At 34.5% G+C, this 18,252-nt stretch overlaps 1 protein-coding gene and 1 pseudogene across 21 annotated transcripts in view; both read right to left on the bottom strand.

Annotated features, from left to right (window-relative positions):
- Positions 1 to 15,079, bottom strand: part of LOC126691999 (vacuolar protein-sorting-associated protein 37 homolog 1-like) — a 39,125-nt gene extending 24,046 nt beyond the window's left edge. For 5 of the 21 annotated variants that reach the window (XM_050387387.1, XM_050387383.1, XM_050387388.1 and 2 more), the window contains exons 1-4: positions 14,879 to 15,074; positions 13,382 to 13,606; positions 12,476 to 12,563; positions 3,907 to 3,946 (exon numbers count right to left, since the gene is read on the bottom strand). In XM_050387387.1, the coding sequence (XP_050243344.1) occupies positions 3,907 to 3,946; positions 12,476 to 12,563; positions 13,382 to 13,606; positions 14,879 to 14,892 (367 nt within the window). In that variant the 5' untranslated portion in view covers positions 14,893 to 15,074. Of the gene's footprint in view, positions 1 to 3,906; positions 3,947 to 4,282; positions 4,399 to 4,686; positions 4,844 to 4,986; positions 5,337 to 10,494; positions 10,845 to 10,977; positions 11,099 to 11,225; positions 11,273 to 11,387; positions 11,428 to 12,475; positions 12,564 to 13,381; positions 13,607 to 14,878 lie in introns of those variants that run through there. The other 16 variants (XM_050387386.1, XM_050387381.1, XM_050387385.1 and 13 more) reach the window with 12 other exon arrangements.
- On the bottom strand, positions 349 to 3,761 carry LOC126690755 (vacuolar protein-sorting-associated protein 37 homolog 1-like; annotated as a pseudogene).
- Positions 15,080 to 18,252: the final 3,173 nt, after the last annotated feature.

Raw genomic sequence — 18,252 nt, 5'->3', positions numbered from 1 at the left:
CTCTCTAATATGTTAATCCCTCTATGTTGACAACATATCACCTTTCTTTGATAGATTTATGTCACTCTAAAAGACTGTCCAAAAGATTAGTTTAAAACAATTGGTGACAAACTGTCAGTAGGTTTCACACCTTTTGATCTTTACACTTCACAAGAAAAGACATTCCTAGAAAAGCTTTCTCACACTGCTTAAAAAAATTGTGCTTCTCAAAAATAATAAGGTTAACCAAAAAATTGTGATAAATGAAACAATTAGCAGGTTTGTTATGATGCATCAGAAAATAGTAAGACATGCTCCCAAGATAGCCACACTGCTAGTCAAACAGCTGAAAAACTATGACACTTCTAGTTAAACCACACGCACAAAACTAGTTACTTGGCATATATACATATTTTATTGAATACCACAACAAGAAGTCATACTGTTGCATTCATTTATCCGTACACTGTCTTGTCGGTTCATTAACTTCATCATACCCCATAATATGAGCCACCACTTCATTCAACATGTTCGCACTCAAGGTTGCAATCCTCCTTGCGTGGTCACGCTCTTCAATGGCAACTTCCAACTGATACCTCAACAAGGTGTTCTTCATGTCTCCACTACTAAAAAAAAACCGACTGAACCAAACCGATTACAACCCTAATTCCAATATCATACAATAAAACAAGAGGCAACGTTCCTCAATATGAAATTATACAACATCTGCTATGCCTATTCAACCAATTGAAGAAGTTTTGGCTGAAAGGTGAATAAGCGCACGCCTATGGTAAGTGGTACGAAGCTTCTTGTATTTCTGCACAAAGGTCCCAAGGTCCACATCCCTATCTAAGAGCTGTTTGTGCAGGTTTTCCGATTCCTCCTCCGTCTTATTCATCGCACCTGAAATAACAAAAAATTATTTCACATCTCCATAACGTATCTCTCTAAAATAAAATCAAGCTTGAACATAACTAATGAATAACCAAAGTTGGCCTATTCTACAGAACCTTGAGTTGTCATGATGAAGAATACGTTAAAGCCTTTGGAGAAGGGATTGAGGGGAATAGAATTTCAATGTCTCTTCCTTCCTTCTCTCAAGCTCATTGAGTTTCTCCTGAGCAGCAGCCAATTCTGTTGTCCGTATTATTCTGCACTGTACCATAGAATCAAAGGAGGAAAAAGTTCTTCAATCAATTGACTAATCTTAAGGCAAGGAAAAATTTATTCAATCAGTTGACTAATCTTAAATCAACAAATGAAAGATGAACATACAAACTAACCTGGTTTCTAAGCTCCATAATCCATGGTTCCTTTTCCAAGTTCTCCCCTGATATAAAAGAAAGTGTTAGGATCTCTCCCCCAAGTGTAGTATTGTATTGCAACTACCTAAACCACATGCTAAAAAAGTAGATACATTGGGTGGGGAAAACGACAAGCACTCACTCGTAAGTTGAAGAGTCTCCTTACGAAGTTCATCTCTTAACTGATAAGCCATAAAAGAACAGAGGGGAAAAAGATTAGAAAGACATGGAAACTCAAATATCATAAACGATAGAAATTCAGCATGTAGTGCATGTGAGTGCACACATTCTTGTATTTGCAGTTCGTAGATGTCTCTTTATATATTATAGCATACATTAATCCTCAACTATGCAAGCTATGACTACAATCAATTAATGTTATTCGCACTTACACAGTTGATTTTTACATTGCTTTATCACATTTTTATCTCATAATATCAGTAATTTGAAATGAAAAGAATGAGGACAGTGCATCTTCTTTTCCCATAGAAGTGATGGTAGTGATTTCAAGATGAAAATCTATGTATTGCTTGTATTTGATGCTCCAACCAAATACAAGTAACCTAAGGACATACCAGCAAACAGCAAGCTGGAGACTCATGACCCAATCAATCAGAAACATCTCTGTCCTTCAAACACAGTTATCTCTCTCTCTCTCTCTCTCTCTCTCTCTCTATATATATATATATATAATCCCAAACAAATCTAAGCAGCTAACATTTTTCCCCTAAGTATCTATAATTCCATGTGTCATGCATTCCCTTTCTTTCATTTACTTCTGAATCAAATATGGACATATAGATAATCTGTAGACCATATCAGATAATCACAACAGGCAACATTCTATTAAAGCACCACATATCTACAAGGGAATCCATGTCCGGCAGCCATAGTTGCTCACACACTTCAATAAGTTTCATCAAAGCAAAAGTCAGTGGTATGGGTCTGCCACTAATCTGGATAAACCCCTATCCTCTACAAACTTTGGGTGGGAGGTAATAGCACCAAAGGATTACCAGTTTTCAGTAATCATCCATGAGAACGTCTTTTCTTACAGCCATTGTCAAACTATTTCAGTTCCAAAGAAAAGGTACCACAACTAAAGAAATATTTTAGCATAACCGTTTGGCAAACCAGAGCAAGCAACATGCAACAATTCCATTCTATATTTGAGAATGTTGGATTAGAGAGAGAGAGAGAGAGAGAGAGAGCATAATCCACAACTTACATTGTTTTGAATTTTCACCTGATCAAGTGAGAGTAAGAAATGATGGTATGCATCCTTGTCAGACAAAAGCTTCCGTAATTCATCAACACTAAAGAAATTTATCAAGAAAACAAGAGATGATTAGAAACTACAAAAGTGAAGTTAGAAATCTCATAATATAATACAGGAGAGTTAATTATATTTATTGGCACTACTGGAGTGACTAAGACACACATGCATTAAATAAATGCACTCCAAGGAGGAGTGACTCAGATTTTCAATCACTTACTGAATAACTTAATATCTAGTAATAAGCTTTAAAATTTGGCCAAAATATAATCAACTTTAAAAAATAGTGTATTGGAATAAAACCTCAAACAAACAAAAGCAAAGTGCTGAGAGAACTTAATAGGCAATTTAAAATCCCAATACATAAATGATACAATAGAAACAACATTAATAGGAAACACGGCTAATTTCCTTTTTGACAATCTTTAGACTGTTGCAACATACATGTCCATGATGAACTTTAATACAAAATTCCCATCAGATGGTGAAATTAATATTATAAAATGACAAATTACAAGGAGCAGAGATTGAAGCATTCAATTTTAGCTTCCTACAGTCTAATGTATTTGGAAATTTCCATGAATGACAGGGTGGTTCTTGACAAGCCAAAGGTGTAGTCCTAATTCTTAACAAGATTTCCCACACCCATTTTGCAAGCCATCTAAAGAAACATAGAGAATCAATAAACATATAGTAATCTTAGTAATAAAGATAAGAACAATGTCCTTAGTACCCTATATACCCCCCCCCCCCCCCCCCACCCCCCATTACATATAGCAAAAATATAGTTGACAAAATTGATATATATAAAAATAAAAATGGGAGTCTTAAAGTACCGAGCACCTACCTTTTATCCTTCAGAACAGCAATAATACCCGCAGCTTCAGCAGGAGAAACATGTGATGGCGACTGTGGCCTGTCTGAAGTCCTATGTGAACTGAAGCTGCTAGAAGAGGCACTGCTTGGTGTTCCTGGACAAGATGAATTTGGGGAGCTAACTACAGATGGAGGATACCAAGACTGTGAAGAACCATCCTGTGGTCACGGCTGAGGTTGTTGGTCCCATAGAATCAAAGGAGGAAAAGGTTCTTCAATCAGTTGATTAATCTTAAAGCAAGGAAAAATTTATTCAATCAGTTGACTAATCTTAAATCAACAAATGAAAGATAAGCGTACAAACTAACCTCGTTTCTAACATCCATAATCGGTGGTTTGTTTTCCAATTTCTCCCCTGATATAAAAGAAAGTGTTAGGATCTCTCCCCCAAGTGTAGTATTGTATTGCAACTACCTAAACCACATGCTAAAAACGTAGATACATTGAGTGGGGAAAAGGACAAGCACTCACTCGCAAGTTGTAGAGTCTCCTTATGAAGTTCATCTCTTAACTGGTAAGCCATAAAATAACAGAGGGGAAAAAGATTAGAAAGAAATGGAAACTCAAATATCATAAACAATAGAAATTCAGCATGTAGTGCATGTGAGTGCACACATTTTTGTATTTGCAGTTTGCAGATGTCTCTTTATATATTATTGCATACATTAATCCTCAACTATGCAAGCTATGACTAGAATCAATTAATGTTATTCGTGCTTACACAATTGATTTTTACATTGCTTTATCACATTTTTATCTCATAATATCAGTAACTTGAAATGAAAAGAATAAGGACAAGAGTATCCAATCTCTAATCTCTAATTCAAAAATGCAATGTGTTAAGTACCTCAAATTTCTTCTTGATTTCTTTTTCCAATTTCTCTTTGATTGCCGTGAGGTCTAAGTTGGTCCCTTTTACCGTCAATTCGCAGGCATCACGATCTATCTTCACCCCTTCCACACCTACAACAATTACCAACAAGAATCGCATCAGAATTTCCACTCAATTCATTAGTAATATACTTTTGTTGAGTCAAGTTTACGTTATTGTGCTGTTCACACAAAAAATGTATACCGTTTTTCTTAATCCTAACAAACAACCTCAAATCTTATCCAAACAATTTCCTAATTCAAACTATGAAATTTTTCTGAAAGTGACCATCGAAAATACGTTGGATTAAACAAATAATAACAATATACAATTTGGAAAATACAATGAAGTTGGTTGGTGGATTTGCATGTGAATTTTACCATCGAAATGACGAAGGGCTTTTTCGATTTTCTCGACGCACCCGTTGCAATTGCAGTCGATCTTGTAAACGGCGGTGTCCGAAACGTCGTCTTTCTTCTCCGCCGGCGCCGGCGCCGGCGCAACCTTGTTATCTTCACCATTCTTTTCTCCCTCTTTCTGAATCAATAAAAAAAAAAAACCCATTAAGTTGGGAGCAAAATTCTGCGAAGTCAACACGTTAAAGAAAAGAAAGAAAAACAACGAAGACCCAATTTGAGTCTTGGGAATGGAAGCGTGAGAGACTGAGTGATTAAACTAACCTTGCCCATTTGTTAATACGTGACTGAGTGAGTTTTCTGGAATCTGGGAATTTGATTAAATTGTACGACGTTCTGATTACTAGGACGGTGTTTGAAGAGAGAAAATGGGAGGTGAAGTTGGAAATATAAAATGGGAGGGGCAATAGCCCCCCGTGACTCCACCCCAAGCCCCACATTAATGCATATTCATGTATCTCCTGAAAGCCAAATCAGTACCCCTCATGGCCATCAGATTGCTCTTGCAAGTTTTACACGTTTTCACACCCGGCCACTTTATAGCTCTAACACGGCTGTAAAAGGTCGTTCTGCCCTCTGGACCAAAGAAAACGCTGCTCAAAAAGCACATGCTTTTCTTGAGAAATTATTGCTTCCTCCTGGAGGACCACTGATAAGTTTGTTGCAGGACTCATAGGAAGAGTAAGAGAATGGTGGATCAATTTAGGAGAGTTCTGGCAAAGACAGGCGGCCCAATGTAAAACACTAGAAGATTTTTTCACAATTATCCATAATGAATTCCTTGGCTAGCCGACCCATCATACAGAAGTAGTACAAGAAGAATTCTTGGCTATGAAGTGTTGCTCATTTGAAAGAAAAGGTTTGGAAAAACATTTTGATAGAATGTCAAGAATAAAGGTTGAAAGGCCCTAGGCCCTAGGCCCCCAGGGCTATTCATCAAAAAGTATCCATAAACAAAAATGCCCCAATGGGTCCAATACTTACATATGTTAATGTTATAGACTCATAGTACTACTAGATGATAATAATTAAATTAAATTAAAATGGAATATACCACTTTCCTGTCAAATATTTGTGCATGTTTTTTCTTGATTAAACATCAATGTAATAAATGTTACGACCTAATAAGGTATGCATTACCCTCTATCCCGTCAAATCCATTTCTAGTATTTTCTACACAGTTCTGTTCCCTAGACTAAGCTCAATTATTTTAATAGTTATGAGGATAGAGAGAAGATTTGAATATTTGTGCCCTCATAAAGATAAGGAAGCAATACCACAAATCTATAAGACTTTTTGGCAAATAAGCTTTTGCAAAAAGGCTATTTGGAAACTAATTTATAAGACTATTGACAACTATTGTTGTAGAATTTTAACTATAAAGTTTTTGTAATTATGATTTTTTTATAAATAATTTTAACGCTTTTGATGATTGTTCTTTATTACCATATTAAGACATTAATTGATTTCTTTTATGTAGTCGTGTAAGTAGAGATCGAACCCTATATTTATTTTTTTGGCGATACGAGATTTACTAGTTTAGTTAATTAGGAAAAAAAAGTAGTGTTTGTACTTTATAGTTTTTGATATATTAAAGTGATAACGTAATTGGAAAAATGAGTGTGAGTTAAAGAAGTTTAAAGCATATGCTGTAAACCTCTCCCTATGTGTGTGTATTAAAATATTTAGTATTCTAAAAATGGAAAAGTGATAACGTAATTCAAAGCTATTACATCTCGATTGATAATCAATAATCAATTTAATCAAAATAATAAAAGAGAACATAATAAAACTACTTTATATTTCTATATTCAAACCCAATTTTTTTAATTAATGACCAATTTTTATTTAATCTATATCTATATCTATATCTTATCTCTATCTATTTAATTTAAAATATATTTATGGGAAAAATATCTTGTCTTCTCTATATATTATTGGAATAGAATATCTTGATCTCAATGTGTTTGAGCTTGATGAGAGAGTGTAATTATGTGTGTGTATATGTGTTTAACATTTAGTTTGTTTTTCAAAAAAAAGAAAAGAAAGAAAGAATATCTTGATCTCCAATCATTGAAAGTTCCTAAAATATCCAATAAACTATTATAAAAAAAGAAGAAGTAAATGATCATAAGCATATAAAATTGTCAAAACATTTTTCTTTTTCATTCACTTTTATTCAAAGTCTTAAATTCAAAATTATTTTACAAGAGAGAGAGAAGAATCTAAAATCACTAAAAATACGAACTTTGTGCATGTGCGGAGACTAATGATATATTATATTAAATTATTAGAATAGAACATTTTGGTATCTACCTTTTTAAAGTTCCAGAATATCCAATAAGGTTTTGTTCAAAAATCAAAATTATGTTATGAGAGAGTGAGACTCTCTCTCTCTCATAAGGTTTCATTTTGATAAAATTGGATGAATGAGAAAGACATAATTTTAGTACTAGTGTTAAAATTCCATGATGTACATGTTACTTGGGATTTGGCTTAAATCACCATTATGTGACTTGTGACTAATGAAGTTGCTTTATTCTATTAGCATTTGTTCCAAAGCTTTTAAGACATAAAGGAAATGAGTGAATTTTGATCATTAATTATGGAAGGCTACCTCGACTTTTAAACTATGGTAATGAATTTGACTTACAACTGATGTTGCAATAAATGTGATTGGTGCCAAATGTTTGAATTATTATTTTTTAATAATTTGTTCATTAGTACTTTAACAATATATGAATAAATGTTGAAATTTCCTTTCTATGATCGATTTCTCATTTACGAATTATGAAGTAAAATTTATCGAATCTCAAACATTACTCTTTAAGCATTATTCTTATGGTATGTTTGGAATGGAGAGAGATGAAGGGACATAGGATTAGGTTCTTATCATGCGTGGGCCCAAACTCGCCATTAAAGAGTGGCATATGGGATATCTATTTATTTTTAATTGAAGATAAGACTGATAAATTACCATTTATCCCAAAAAAAATTAAGCCGATTGGAAACGATGAATTTAATCATTTAATCATTATTTTAACCAAAAAAGTTAAATTAAAATTATTGAACCATATTTATTTTGATCTTTGGCTATGATTGGGACAGATCAGAGACTGATATAATAAACGTAGGGGAGCAAAGAATATGGCACTCCATGGAAGAAGGGCAGTTTGAGAACCTACCTGGCAAAGAAAAGCCCCTTAACCTTTCTACCAATCCTCATGCAGACCCAGCAGAAGACACCTTGTATAGAATCCTCTCCAAGAATGGGTGTGCACCGGAGTGGGTTCAACTTAACAATGAAATATGGACTCAAATATCTGAATAGTGAGCTGTGTTGAAGAAAGCTTGGGCAAAAACAAGCAATGGAGATAATTCTAATTGGAGGACAAAATGACTTTATGCCCTTTTCACCCAAATTATATAGCCTTATGCCCCCTTTTCCAAACTAATTAGAGAAATGCCCCTCTTTTTTAACTCAATTTTCTCAAAATCGAGTTAAAAAAAAAAAAAAAAATTCAGGAGCCCTATAGTGACGTTTTTAAGGACCTATAGTAACGTTTTAAGGATTTATAGTAATGTTTTGTAACTCGATCTCTATGAAATTGAGTTATTTTTATTACCCATAACTCGGTTTCGTGGAGCTTGAGGTACAAAACGCCACTATAGGTCCTTAAAAACGTCACTATAAGTCCTTAAAAACGTCACTATAGGGCTTAACTCAATTTTGAAACAAAAGAGGGGCATTTCCCTAATTAGTTTGGAAATGGGGCATAAGGCTATATAATTTGGTTAAAAAGGGCATAAGGCAATTTTGTCCTCTAATTGGATTCAAATTTCAAAGCCCTTAAAAGTGCAAATGCGAGAGATTAATAGCAAGGTGCAGTATTTGATGGTTTGGTTTAGTATTTTGCTGAATGGTGAATAGTTCACTACCTTATTATACGTGTTGGGGACCATGAAATGTTGTTTAGGGTTTAGACTATGGTGTAAACATGAACTGACTGTGTGTATGTGTGAATTACAGGTTTTACGTTACAACCTTATTGTTCCTTTTGGCCGCCAAATGTGTGGACTTAAGTGGGAGAAAGAGATGGATCGTGTAAATGAATAATCTTTGCCCAATGTTTGAGCTCGAGTGGGAGGAGATGAATCATTTGAATGAACTTGCACTCTCAGTCAATTTTAGTCAAGGTTAGAGCTATATTGCAACCTGTAGAGAAAATAAGATTGGAATCCAGTTTTTTGTTACCTTTTTTTTTTTTTTCCTCACAAGGAACTGTATAGGACTGCTGGCATATGCTCCTTACTTTTTTTTTTTTTTTTTTTGATGAACAAGAATTTTATTCACAAGACAAAAACAGAACTACAAATTGGATACAAGAGCCTCATCCTTAATGATAATCTCAAAACAGGGAGGGTCGAAACCAACATCAAAGACCCAAAAACATTGTTTGCAAATACGTATTTATGTTACCTGGTGTTTGTGTAAGTGCTATTTGGGTGTATATTTATCGACAGTGTAAACTGTCTTTTCTAGTGGATAGCAGCATGAATAGTTTGGTTAATGAGGCCTAGGATTTTGGTTTGAGTGAGAGTGGGAAGTCCCAATCCTAGGTTCAAGTTTTTCAAGTTCTTGAGGTGAGGTTGGGAGGCCCAAATCCCAGCTTCAATATTTTTTAGTTCTTGACTTCGTGTTGTTTTATGGCATTGTCTGTCTCCCAACGGTTATGGTGGCACTTAAAAGTTAAAACTGCCAACTACCTGATTTTACATTACTCTTGAGGCATAAAACCAGCCGGAGAGAGAGAGAGAGAGACCATAAATTGGAAGTGACAATTTTTTTGCTAAACAAATTGGAAGTGACAATTCCTGCACAAAGATGAACACCTTTGTAGTTTTTTCTCATGAGTTGTCAAAATCCAAGGTCCAAGACCTTTATAAGAAACAAAAACTAATTGGCATTTCATTGCCTTTCAATAATAAGGAGCCTGGAACGCACCAGTAACATACAAATTTAAATGAATATTTGAGCTGAACTTGTAATAGTAGCATACAAATCTTTGCAACAATACTTGAATTTTTATTCTTAAATTTCTAAATTCTGCTGTAAACAATTATTTTTTGATAGGCTTGTTGTATACAAATGAATATTATGGAACTGAATAATGGGTTTTGTTTCAACTCCTGATGTGTACTGCAACTAAAGCTTTGTTTTAGCTAGTGTTGGTCGTAGCTTTGTAGTTTGCTAGCTTTTCCTGTGGTTTTGTACTAATGTGGTTATGTCTGTGCTCAAGAGTCTAGCTACTCTTGTTTCTTGTGTTGGTTAGGCACTGAGGCTGTTTGTACTCTGCCCGGCTTTTATTTCAATAAATTTCTCCCTTGTTATGCCCACTAAAAAAAAAAAAATGGTACTTAATAATGCAAATTTTATTCAAGCTGCACAGTATAATTTAATCAACAGGGATGACCCTTAGTTTGTTGAAAAAGGTAAGGTAGTATAGACTATAGCCTATAGACTCTTTTTTTTTTTTTTTTTTCTCTCCATATAGCATAGGAAATAATGCAAAAGTTCCGCACGATACAATATATCACAAGCTGCAGTCAAGCCTCAATGAAAGATCACCTGATTCTATACTATAACAATTAGCAGGGTGTCAGAGAACATCAAGTCTGTCAAGACTCAAACTTGATACAAAAAGTGGGACGTCGGTAATAATGTGCGAAGTGATAGATTGAACATAGCACTTGCACATACAAACAATGAAGTTATTGTTAACCACAATAATGGCTTTGATTTGATAAGGATTGGCATAATAACGATAGCCAAAAAAAAGGCTGACATGATATACAAAATGAACTTATACCAACAAAACAAAATTATACCAATATCATACAATAAAACAAGAGGCAACGTTCCTCAATATGAAATTATACAACGTCTGCTATACCTATTCAACCAATTGAAGAAGTTTTGGCTGAAAGGTGAATAAGCGCACGCCTATGGTAAGTGGTACGAAGCTTCTTGTATTTCTGCACAAAGGTCCCAAGGTCCACATCCCTATCTAAGAGCTGTTTGTGCAGGTTTTCCGATTCCTCCTCCGCCTTATTCATCGCATCTGAAATAACAAAAAATGATTTCACATCTCCATAACGTATATCTCTAAAATAAAATCAAGCTTGAGCCATAAGTAATGAATAACCAAAATTGGCCTATTCTACAGAACCTTGAGTTGTCATGATGAAGAATACCTTGAAGCCTTTGGAGAAGGGATTGAGGGGAATAGAATTTCAATGTCTCTTCCTTCTTTCTCTCAAGCTCATTGAGTTTCTCCTGAGCAGCAGCCAATTCTGTTGTCCGAATTATTCTGCACTGTACCATAGAATCAAAGGAGGAAAAAGTTCTTCAATCAGTTGACTAATCTTAAAGCAAGGAAAAATTTATTCAATCAGTTGACTAATCTTAAATCAACAAATGAAAGACAAGTGTACAAACTAACCTGGTTTCTAAGCTCCATAATCCGTGGTTCCTTTTCCAAGTTCTCCCCTGATATAAAAGAAAGTGTTAGGATCTCTCCCCCAAGTGTAGAATTGCATTGCAACTACCTAAACCACATGCTAAAAAAGTAGATACATTGGGTGGGGAAAAGGACAACACTCACTCGCAAGTTGTAGAGTCTCCTTACGAAGTTCATCTCTTAACTGATAAGCCATAAGAGAACAGAGGGGAAAAAGATTAGAAAGACATGGAAACTCAAATACCATAAACAATAGAAATTCAGTATGTAGTGCATGTGAGTGCACACATTCTTGTATTTGCAGTTCGTAGATGTCTCTTTAAATATTATAGTATACATTAATCCTCAACTATGCAAGCTATGACTACAATCAATTAATGTTATTCGCGCTTACACAATTGATTTTTACTTTGCTTTATCACATTTTTATCTCATAATATCAGTAACTTGAAATGAAAAGAATGAGGACAACACATCTTCTTTTCCCATAGAAGTGATGGTAGTGACTTCAAGATGAAAATCTATGTATTGCTTGTATTTGATGCTCCAACCAAATACAAGTAACCTAAGGACATACCAGCAAACAGCAAGCTGGAGACTCATGACCCAATCAATCAGAAACATCTCTGTCCTTCAAACACAGTTATCTCTCTCTCTCTCTCTCTCTCTCTCTCTCTCTCTCTATATATATATATATATATATAATATCCCAAACAAATCTAAGCAGCTAACATTTTTTTCCCTAAGTATCTATAATTCCATGTGTCATGCATTCCCTTTCTTTCATTTACTTCTGAATCAAATATGGACGTATGGATAATCTGTAGACCATATCAGATAATCACAACAGGCAAGATTCTATTAAAGCACCACATATCTACAAGGGAATCCATGCCCGGCAGCCATAGTTGCTCACACACTTCAATAAGTTTCATCAAAGCAAAAGTCAGTGGTATGGGTCTGCCACTAATCTGGATAAACCCCTATCCGCTACAAACTTTGGGTGGGAGGTGATAGCACCAAAGTATTACCAGTTTTCAGTAATCCTCCATGAGAACGTCTTTTCTTACAGCCATTGTCAAACTATTTCAGTTCCAAAGAAAAGGCACCACAACTAAGAAATATTTTAGCATAACTGTTCAGCAAACCAGAGCAAGCAACATGCAACAATTCCATTCTATATTTGAGAATGTTAGATTAGAGAGAGAGAGAGAGCATAATCCACAACTTACATTGTTTTGAATTTTCACTTGGTCAAGTGAGAGTAAGAAATGATGGTATGCATCCTTGTCAGACAAAAGCTTCCGTAATTCATCAACACTAAAGAAATTTATCAAGAAAACAAGAGATGGTTAGAAACTACAAAAGTGAAGTTAGAAATCTCATAATATAATACAGGAGAGTTAATTATCTTTATTGGCACTACTGGAGTGACTAAGACACACATGCATTAAATAAATGCACTCCAAGGAGTGACTCAGATTTTCAATCACTTACTAAATAACTTAATATGTAGTAATAAGCTTTACAATTTGGCCAAAATATAATCAACATTAAAAAATAGTGTATTGGAATAAAACCTCAAACAAACAAAAGCAAAGTGCTGAGAAAAATTAATAGGCAATTTAGAATCCCAATACATAAATGATACAATAGAAACAACGTTAATAGGAAACACGGTTAATTTCCCTTTTGACAATCTTTAGACTGTCACAACATACATGTCCATGATGAACTTCAATACTAAATTCCTGTTGGATGGTGAAATTAATATTAGAAAATGACAAATTAAAAGGAGGAGAGATTAAAGCATTCAATTTTAGCTTCCTACAGTCTAATGTATTTGGAAATTTCCATGAATGACAGGGTGGTTCTTGACAAGCCAAATGTGTAGTCCTAATTCTTAACAAGATTTCCCACACCCATTTTGCAAGCCATCTAAAGAAACATAGAGAATCAATAAACATATAGTAATCTTAGTAATAAAGATGAGAACAATGTCCTTAGTACCCTATATAACCACCACCCCCCCCCCCCCCCCTTTCTCCAAACCCCCATTTCATATAGCAAAAATATAGTTGACAAAATTGATATATATAAAAATAAAAAATGGGAGTCTTAAATTACCAAGCACCTACCTTTTATCCTTCAGAACAGCAATAATACCCGCAGCTTCAGCAGGTGAAACATGTGATGGCGACTGTGGCCTATCTGAAGTCCTATGTGAACTGAAGCTGCTAGAAGAGGCACTGCTTGGTGTTCCAGGACGAGATGAATTTGGAGAGCTAACTACAGATGGAGGATACCAAGACTGTGAAGAACCATCCTGTGGACGCGGCTGAGGTTGTTGGTCCTGAGATCCCCTGCAGGTAGAGGTGGTTTAACCTTTAACGATAACAAAATATAACCATTGCAAAGGAACTAAAGGAACACAACAGCAACCTCAACAGACTAATAAGGGTTGGCCAATACGATTCAATAAAGCATCCCCAATGCTAAACAATCCGCTAATATTGCATAACATAATTGCCAATGAAGGATGACGCACCAGTACTAAAGCCCCAAACACATGTCAAAACTAATGAATTCAACTGTGTTCTTATCTGTGTTATGTTTGAATTAAGTATATATAAGGCATTAAGACTATCATTTCAACATGCCGTGTTCTTGCATCAATTGGAAAATGCACTTATGGGGCACTATTTCTTCTGGAACCTCATCATTCTGATTTTTAACAATTCCCAGAAAGACAAACTTCCTATTTTATCTAGTTTTACCAGAATCAACCGAAAAAAAAGTGAGATTTTTTTTTTTAGCTTAATAGGAAAATACTCATTAGCCAGATCCTCCGAAAAATCTAAACATAATCGAGATTATTCTACCACTCAAAATTCTGGTAATTCGGCTAAAATAAGTTCTAAGTACAAAGCTCGATGCATAATCAGAAAAAGTAATCTGAGTGACAAAACTAATGCATTCAATAGACATCATACATGAATTCAACCATGTTCTTATCCACGTTATGTTTGAACTAAGCATATATAAGGCATTAAGACTATCATTTCAACACGCAGTATTCTTGCACCAATTAGAAAATGCTCTTATTGGGCAATATTTCTTCTAGAACCACATTATTCAGATTTTTTAACAATTCCCAGGAAAACAAACCTCAGGTTTTATCTAGTTTTAAAAGAATTAACCAAAAAGTGAGATTTATTTATTTTTATTTTTTTAATATTAAGAAAATACCCAGATCCTCCGTAAAAATATAAACATAATTGAGAAAATCCTACCACTACGAATTCAAGTAATTCGGCTTAAATAAGTTCTAAGTACAAAGCTCGATGAATAATCAGAAAAAGTAATCTTAATAACAAAACGCAAATTATAATCAAAATTCAATGCAAATCACATACACGAGCTTCGATTATTACTAATCATATTGATCATAGCAACATAAAATAAATTAAAAAAAAAAAAAAAAAAGCCACAAAATTTAAGCTTCGGCAAACAATTGAACAATCAAATTGAAACAAAAAAAAAAAAAAAAAAAAAAAACAATTGATTGAAGAAAACCCTAAACAGAAAGTGAAATTAAAAGAGACAAAAATTGAGGTTGAATTAAGCGGAAATACCAGAACTTGAACATCGCCGATTAATCCACGAGTTGAAACGCAGAGAAACCCTAGAAATGAGGGAATTGAAGTGCGGAAGAGAATGAGAAAACCAATCTCTGATTAGAGTTTTGCGTCTTTCCGAGTATTAAGATTTTCTGACTTTTCTCTACGCGTGGTCTGTCCTCTTAAGCAATCGCTTCTTTTATTTATTTATTTATTTAAAATTTTGGGCTCAGCAACTGATAAAGAAATGAAAAAAAAGAAAATGACAGATTTATCCCAAAAATAGAAAATGAGAATGAGAAAGGAGAAAGAAATAACCCAGTGGGTTGGCCAAGCGGTTCGGCGCTTGGTCTCAAAGTGCTTGTACTTGGCTCGACTAGGTGTGCTCCCTAGTTCGAGTCATGCTACCTACACTTTGAAAAGAATTCCTGGGCCAGTGCTTTACCCCTTCGTGGGCCGACCCGGCACGAACAGTGATTAGTCTCTGGTTGAAAGTTTTGAGGATACACTGTGGGAAACCAAAAAAAAAAAAAAAAAAAAAAAAAAAAGAAAGGAGAAAGAAACATATAAGGTCAATGCTCTTTCGTCTTAACAAGAAATTTAGTTTTTTTTTACAGAATAATGATTCGACCATAACTTTTGTTACAATTTGTCACATTGCGAGTAACGGTAAAAAATAAATAAATAAATAAGATCATAGGTATACACATTTATCACAACTTTTTTTTCCCTAGTACGTTATCAATTATATTTTTCTATAGTAAACTTTCATCCCATTTACAAATTATCATTTGTTCAATCGAAACCTAAACTTAAAAGAATTTTATCAATGTATCACTTACTATGTAAATTAGGCATTGAATATGATGATATTGGGTGTAATTATAAAATTATTTCTGTTGGTTGTATTGAAAAATCACAATTTCTTTTTCATTTAACTTTTAATTTGAAGGTAGGAGTGTATAGTTTAAGATTCTCTCAAATTGAATTATCAATTGAGCAATTTGATATTTTGGGTTTGGGAGGCATTTTAAATGAGATAATAGTTCAAAAGAAAAGAGAAAAAAGTGTAATTTGACTAAAAGCAATGAAATAAGACAATAATATAGAGGTTTAGAGGCATGAATGAATTATTTTCATTGAAGCAATATTTGCTTACACTTGAATGAGTCTAATGGGTTGCATGCGGATCGTTTTCATGATACAATTAAGGCTGTGTTTGTTTTGGGTGAAAATCACTTTCGGAAATGCTTTTCCGTATTTATGGGTGTTTGGTTGTGCATGGAAAATGCATTTTCCGGAAATGCTTTTCAGTTGACCTATGTTGGGGTGTAAATTGATTTCCGTTTTTATTTTACCTTCAAATACCATTTTCCAGAAAACAGAGAGAGAGCTGAGTGAGAGGGAGATCGCACCCGCACGCATAGAGAAAGAGAGAGAGAGAGAAGAGACCGAACCCAGAAATCGACTCCGACGAACCCATAAACCGACTCCGATGAACCCAGAAAACCCAAGACCGAGCTCGTTCGTCGCGTCGATCGCACCACCAGCGAGATCGTCGCACCCCAGCACCGATTCACCCAAAACCGATCGTTCTCGTCGCACCTTAAAACCGATCGTCCTCGACCTAGATTCGTCGTCCCTGATCGCGATCTCGCCTTCGCGCCAATCGCGATTGCAGCACCGTGCCGTGTGATCTCGCCTTCGCCTCCGCCGCGCGATCTTGCCTCTCGTCGAACCCAGTCGCCTCTCTCTCTTCCTTCTTCTCTCAAGTTAATATTCAACTAGTAATATACATGAAGAATTGTGTTAATTTCTTTCCAATGGTGTGCAAAAATATGTAATATGTAAAAGGTGTACTTGAAATGTCACCCAAATGCTACCAAGGCTATTACTAGCGGTTAAGGACTTAAAATTATCATTTTTTTTTTTTTTTTACAAAATTATTTAGAAAACATACTTATGGCATTGGTAACTGTCTCACTCGAGCAAGAATGATTTACTTGAGTGAATTGTCATTTTTACATGAAAAAGCTTTTCAGAAAATCGAAATTTGATCCAAGTCCAAGAGTTTACCTGTATGTCACTTGTCTCTCACTTGAACAAAAATTCAAGTCTGAATGTTCATCTATATCTTCCCTCATCCTTGGACTTGAGCAAGTGCCTTTGCTTGAGTAAGATCCTTAATATTAATTTGTTATTTATTTCGATCTTTATTCATTCTACTACTCTTTTAAACATAATCTTCTCATATTTCTCTCTCTCTCTCTCTATGTATATATATATATATATATATATATATATATATATATATATAAAGATTCGTCCCAATTTTAGTTTTTAAAGTGTTTTAGCTAATTTCACTTATGTAATTAATTTTTTTGGCCTTGTGTTGTAACTTGTAATATTTATGGGGTGGTGACACCCAGGCTGGTTTAGTCGGGCCCGCGTAGGCCCCCAAAAAGAACCGAAAGGTGAATGTAAAAGATCAGAATCTTCTGGGGTCGGAGTGGGTTGGGACTTGGAAGCTTCTAGACTTGACTTGTTAAAATCAATTGACTTTCGTGGTGCAAAGTGTCTTGACTGTTAGGTGGGCTCACTCGTCGTAATAGCTTGTCGTTCGTTATTGGACAAATAGATAATTGGGCTAACCGGGCTTAACTTGGGCTCAACAAGCCACGTACATGCTTCTTAATGTGTGGTTGGTTAGACATAAAGATAATATATACTAAGCCTAATAGATATATTTTTTTTCGAGCCCAAATAAATAGGATGTTGATCATTTTAGTATTTTACTGGTCTATTGATCATATTGGAATTGGACACTACCGGTTAAAAACGGCAACTTAAACTTTTGCATGATTAGTATTATCTTAGTTTCTCAAAAAAGAAAAGAAGAAGAAGAAGAAGAAGAAGAGTATTATATCATAGGACAAAGTTTAGCTATAAAATTGGTTATAATTTAAAACTATAATCTTGCTCAATATCTTTTTATTTGAAGTCAATTTTGAGAATTTCACAATTGGATTATATATTTTTCTTATATCTTCTATATTTGCAAAATTTCAAGAAAATTAAAGATTAATAGCTATACTATCAATAAATTATACTACTTTTTAGTTTTTGTAGTTTAAGATTATGCAAAAAAATATAAGGTTATAGATCATATACTAAATAATATCTGATTGACACAAAATTTTACATGTGTGTTAAGAGTGTATTGAACATGCAATTCAACAGTTAGATTTTCAAAATATGTAGTGTGGGGACATAAGGCCTAGTGAAAATGATTTACCACTATCTTCTTCAAAATATGTAGGTGGATGTATGTCACTAGGCCTTATGTCCCCACACTACATATTTTGAAAATCTAACTGTTGAATTGCATG

This window comes from Quercus robur, chromosome 7, assembly GCF_932294415.1.
Source record: "Quercus robur chromosome 7, dhQueRobu3.1, whole genome shotgun sequence".
Classification (NCBI taxonomy): Eukaryota; Viridiplantae; Streptophyta; class Magnoliopsida; order Fagales; family Fagaceae; genus Quercus; species Quercus robur.
Note: the sequence above shows the minus strand (reverse complement) of the source record. Positions and strands in the feature narration are given on the sequence as shown.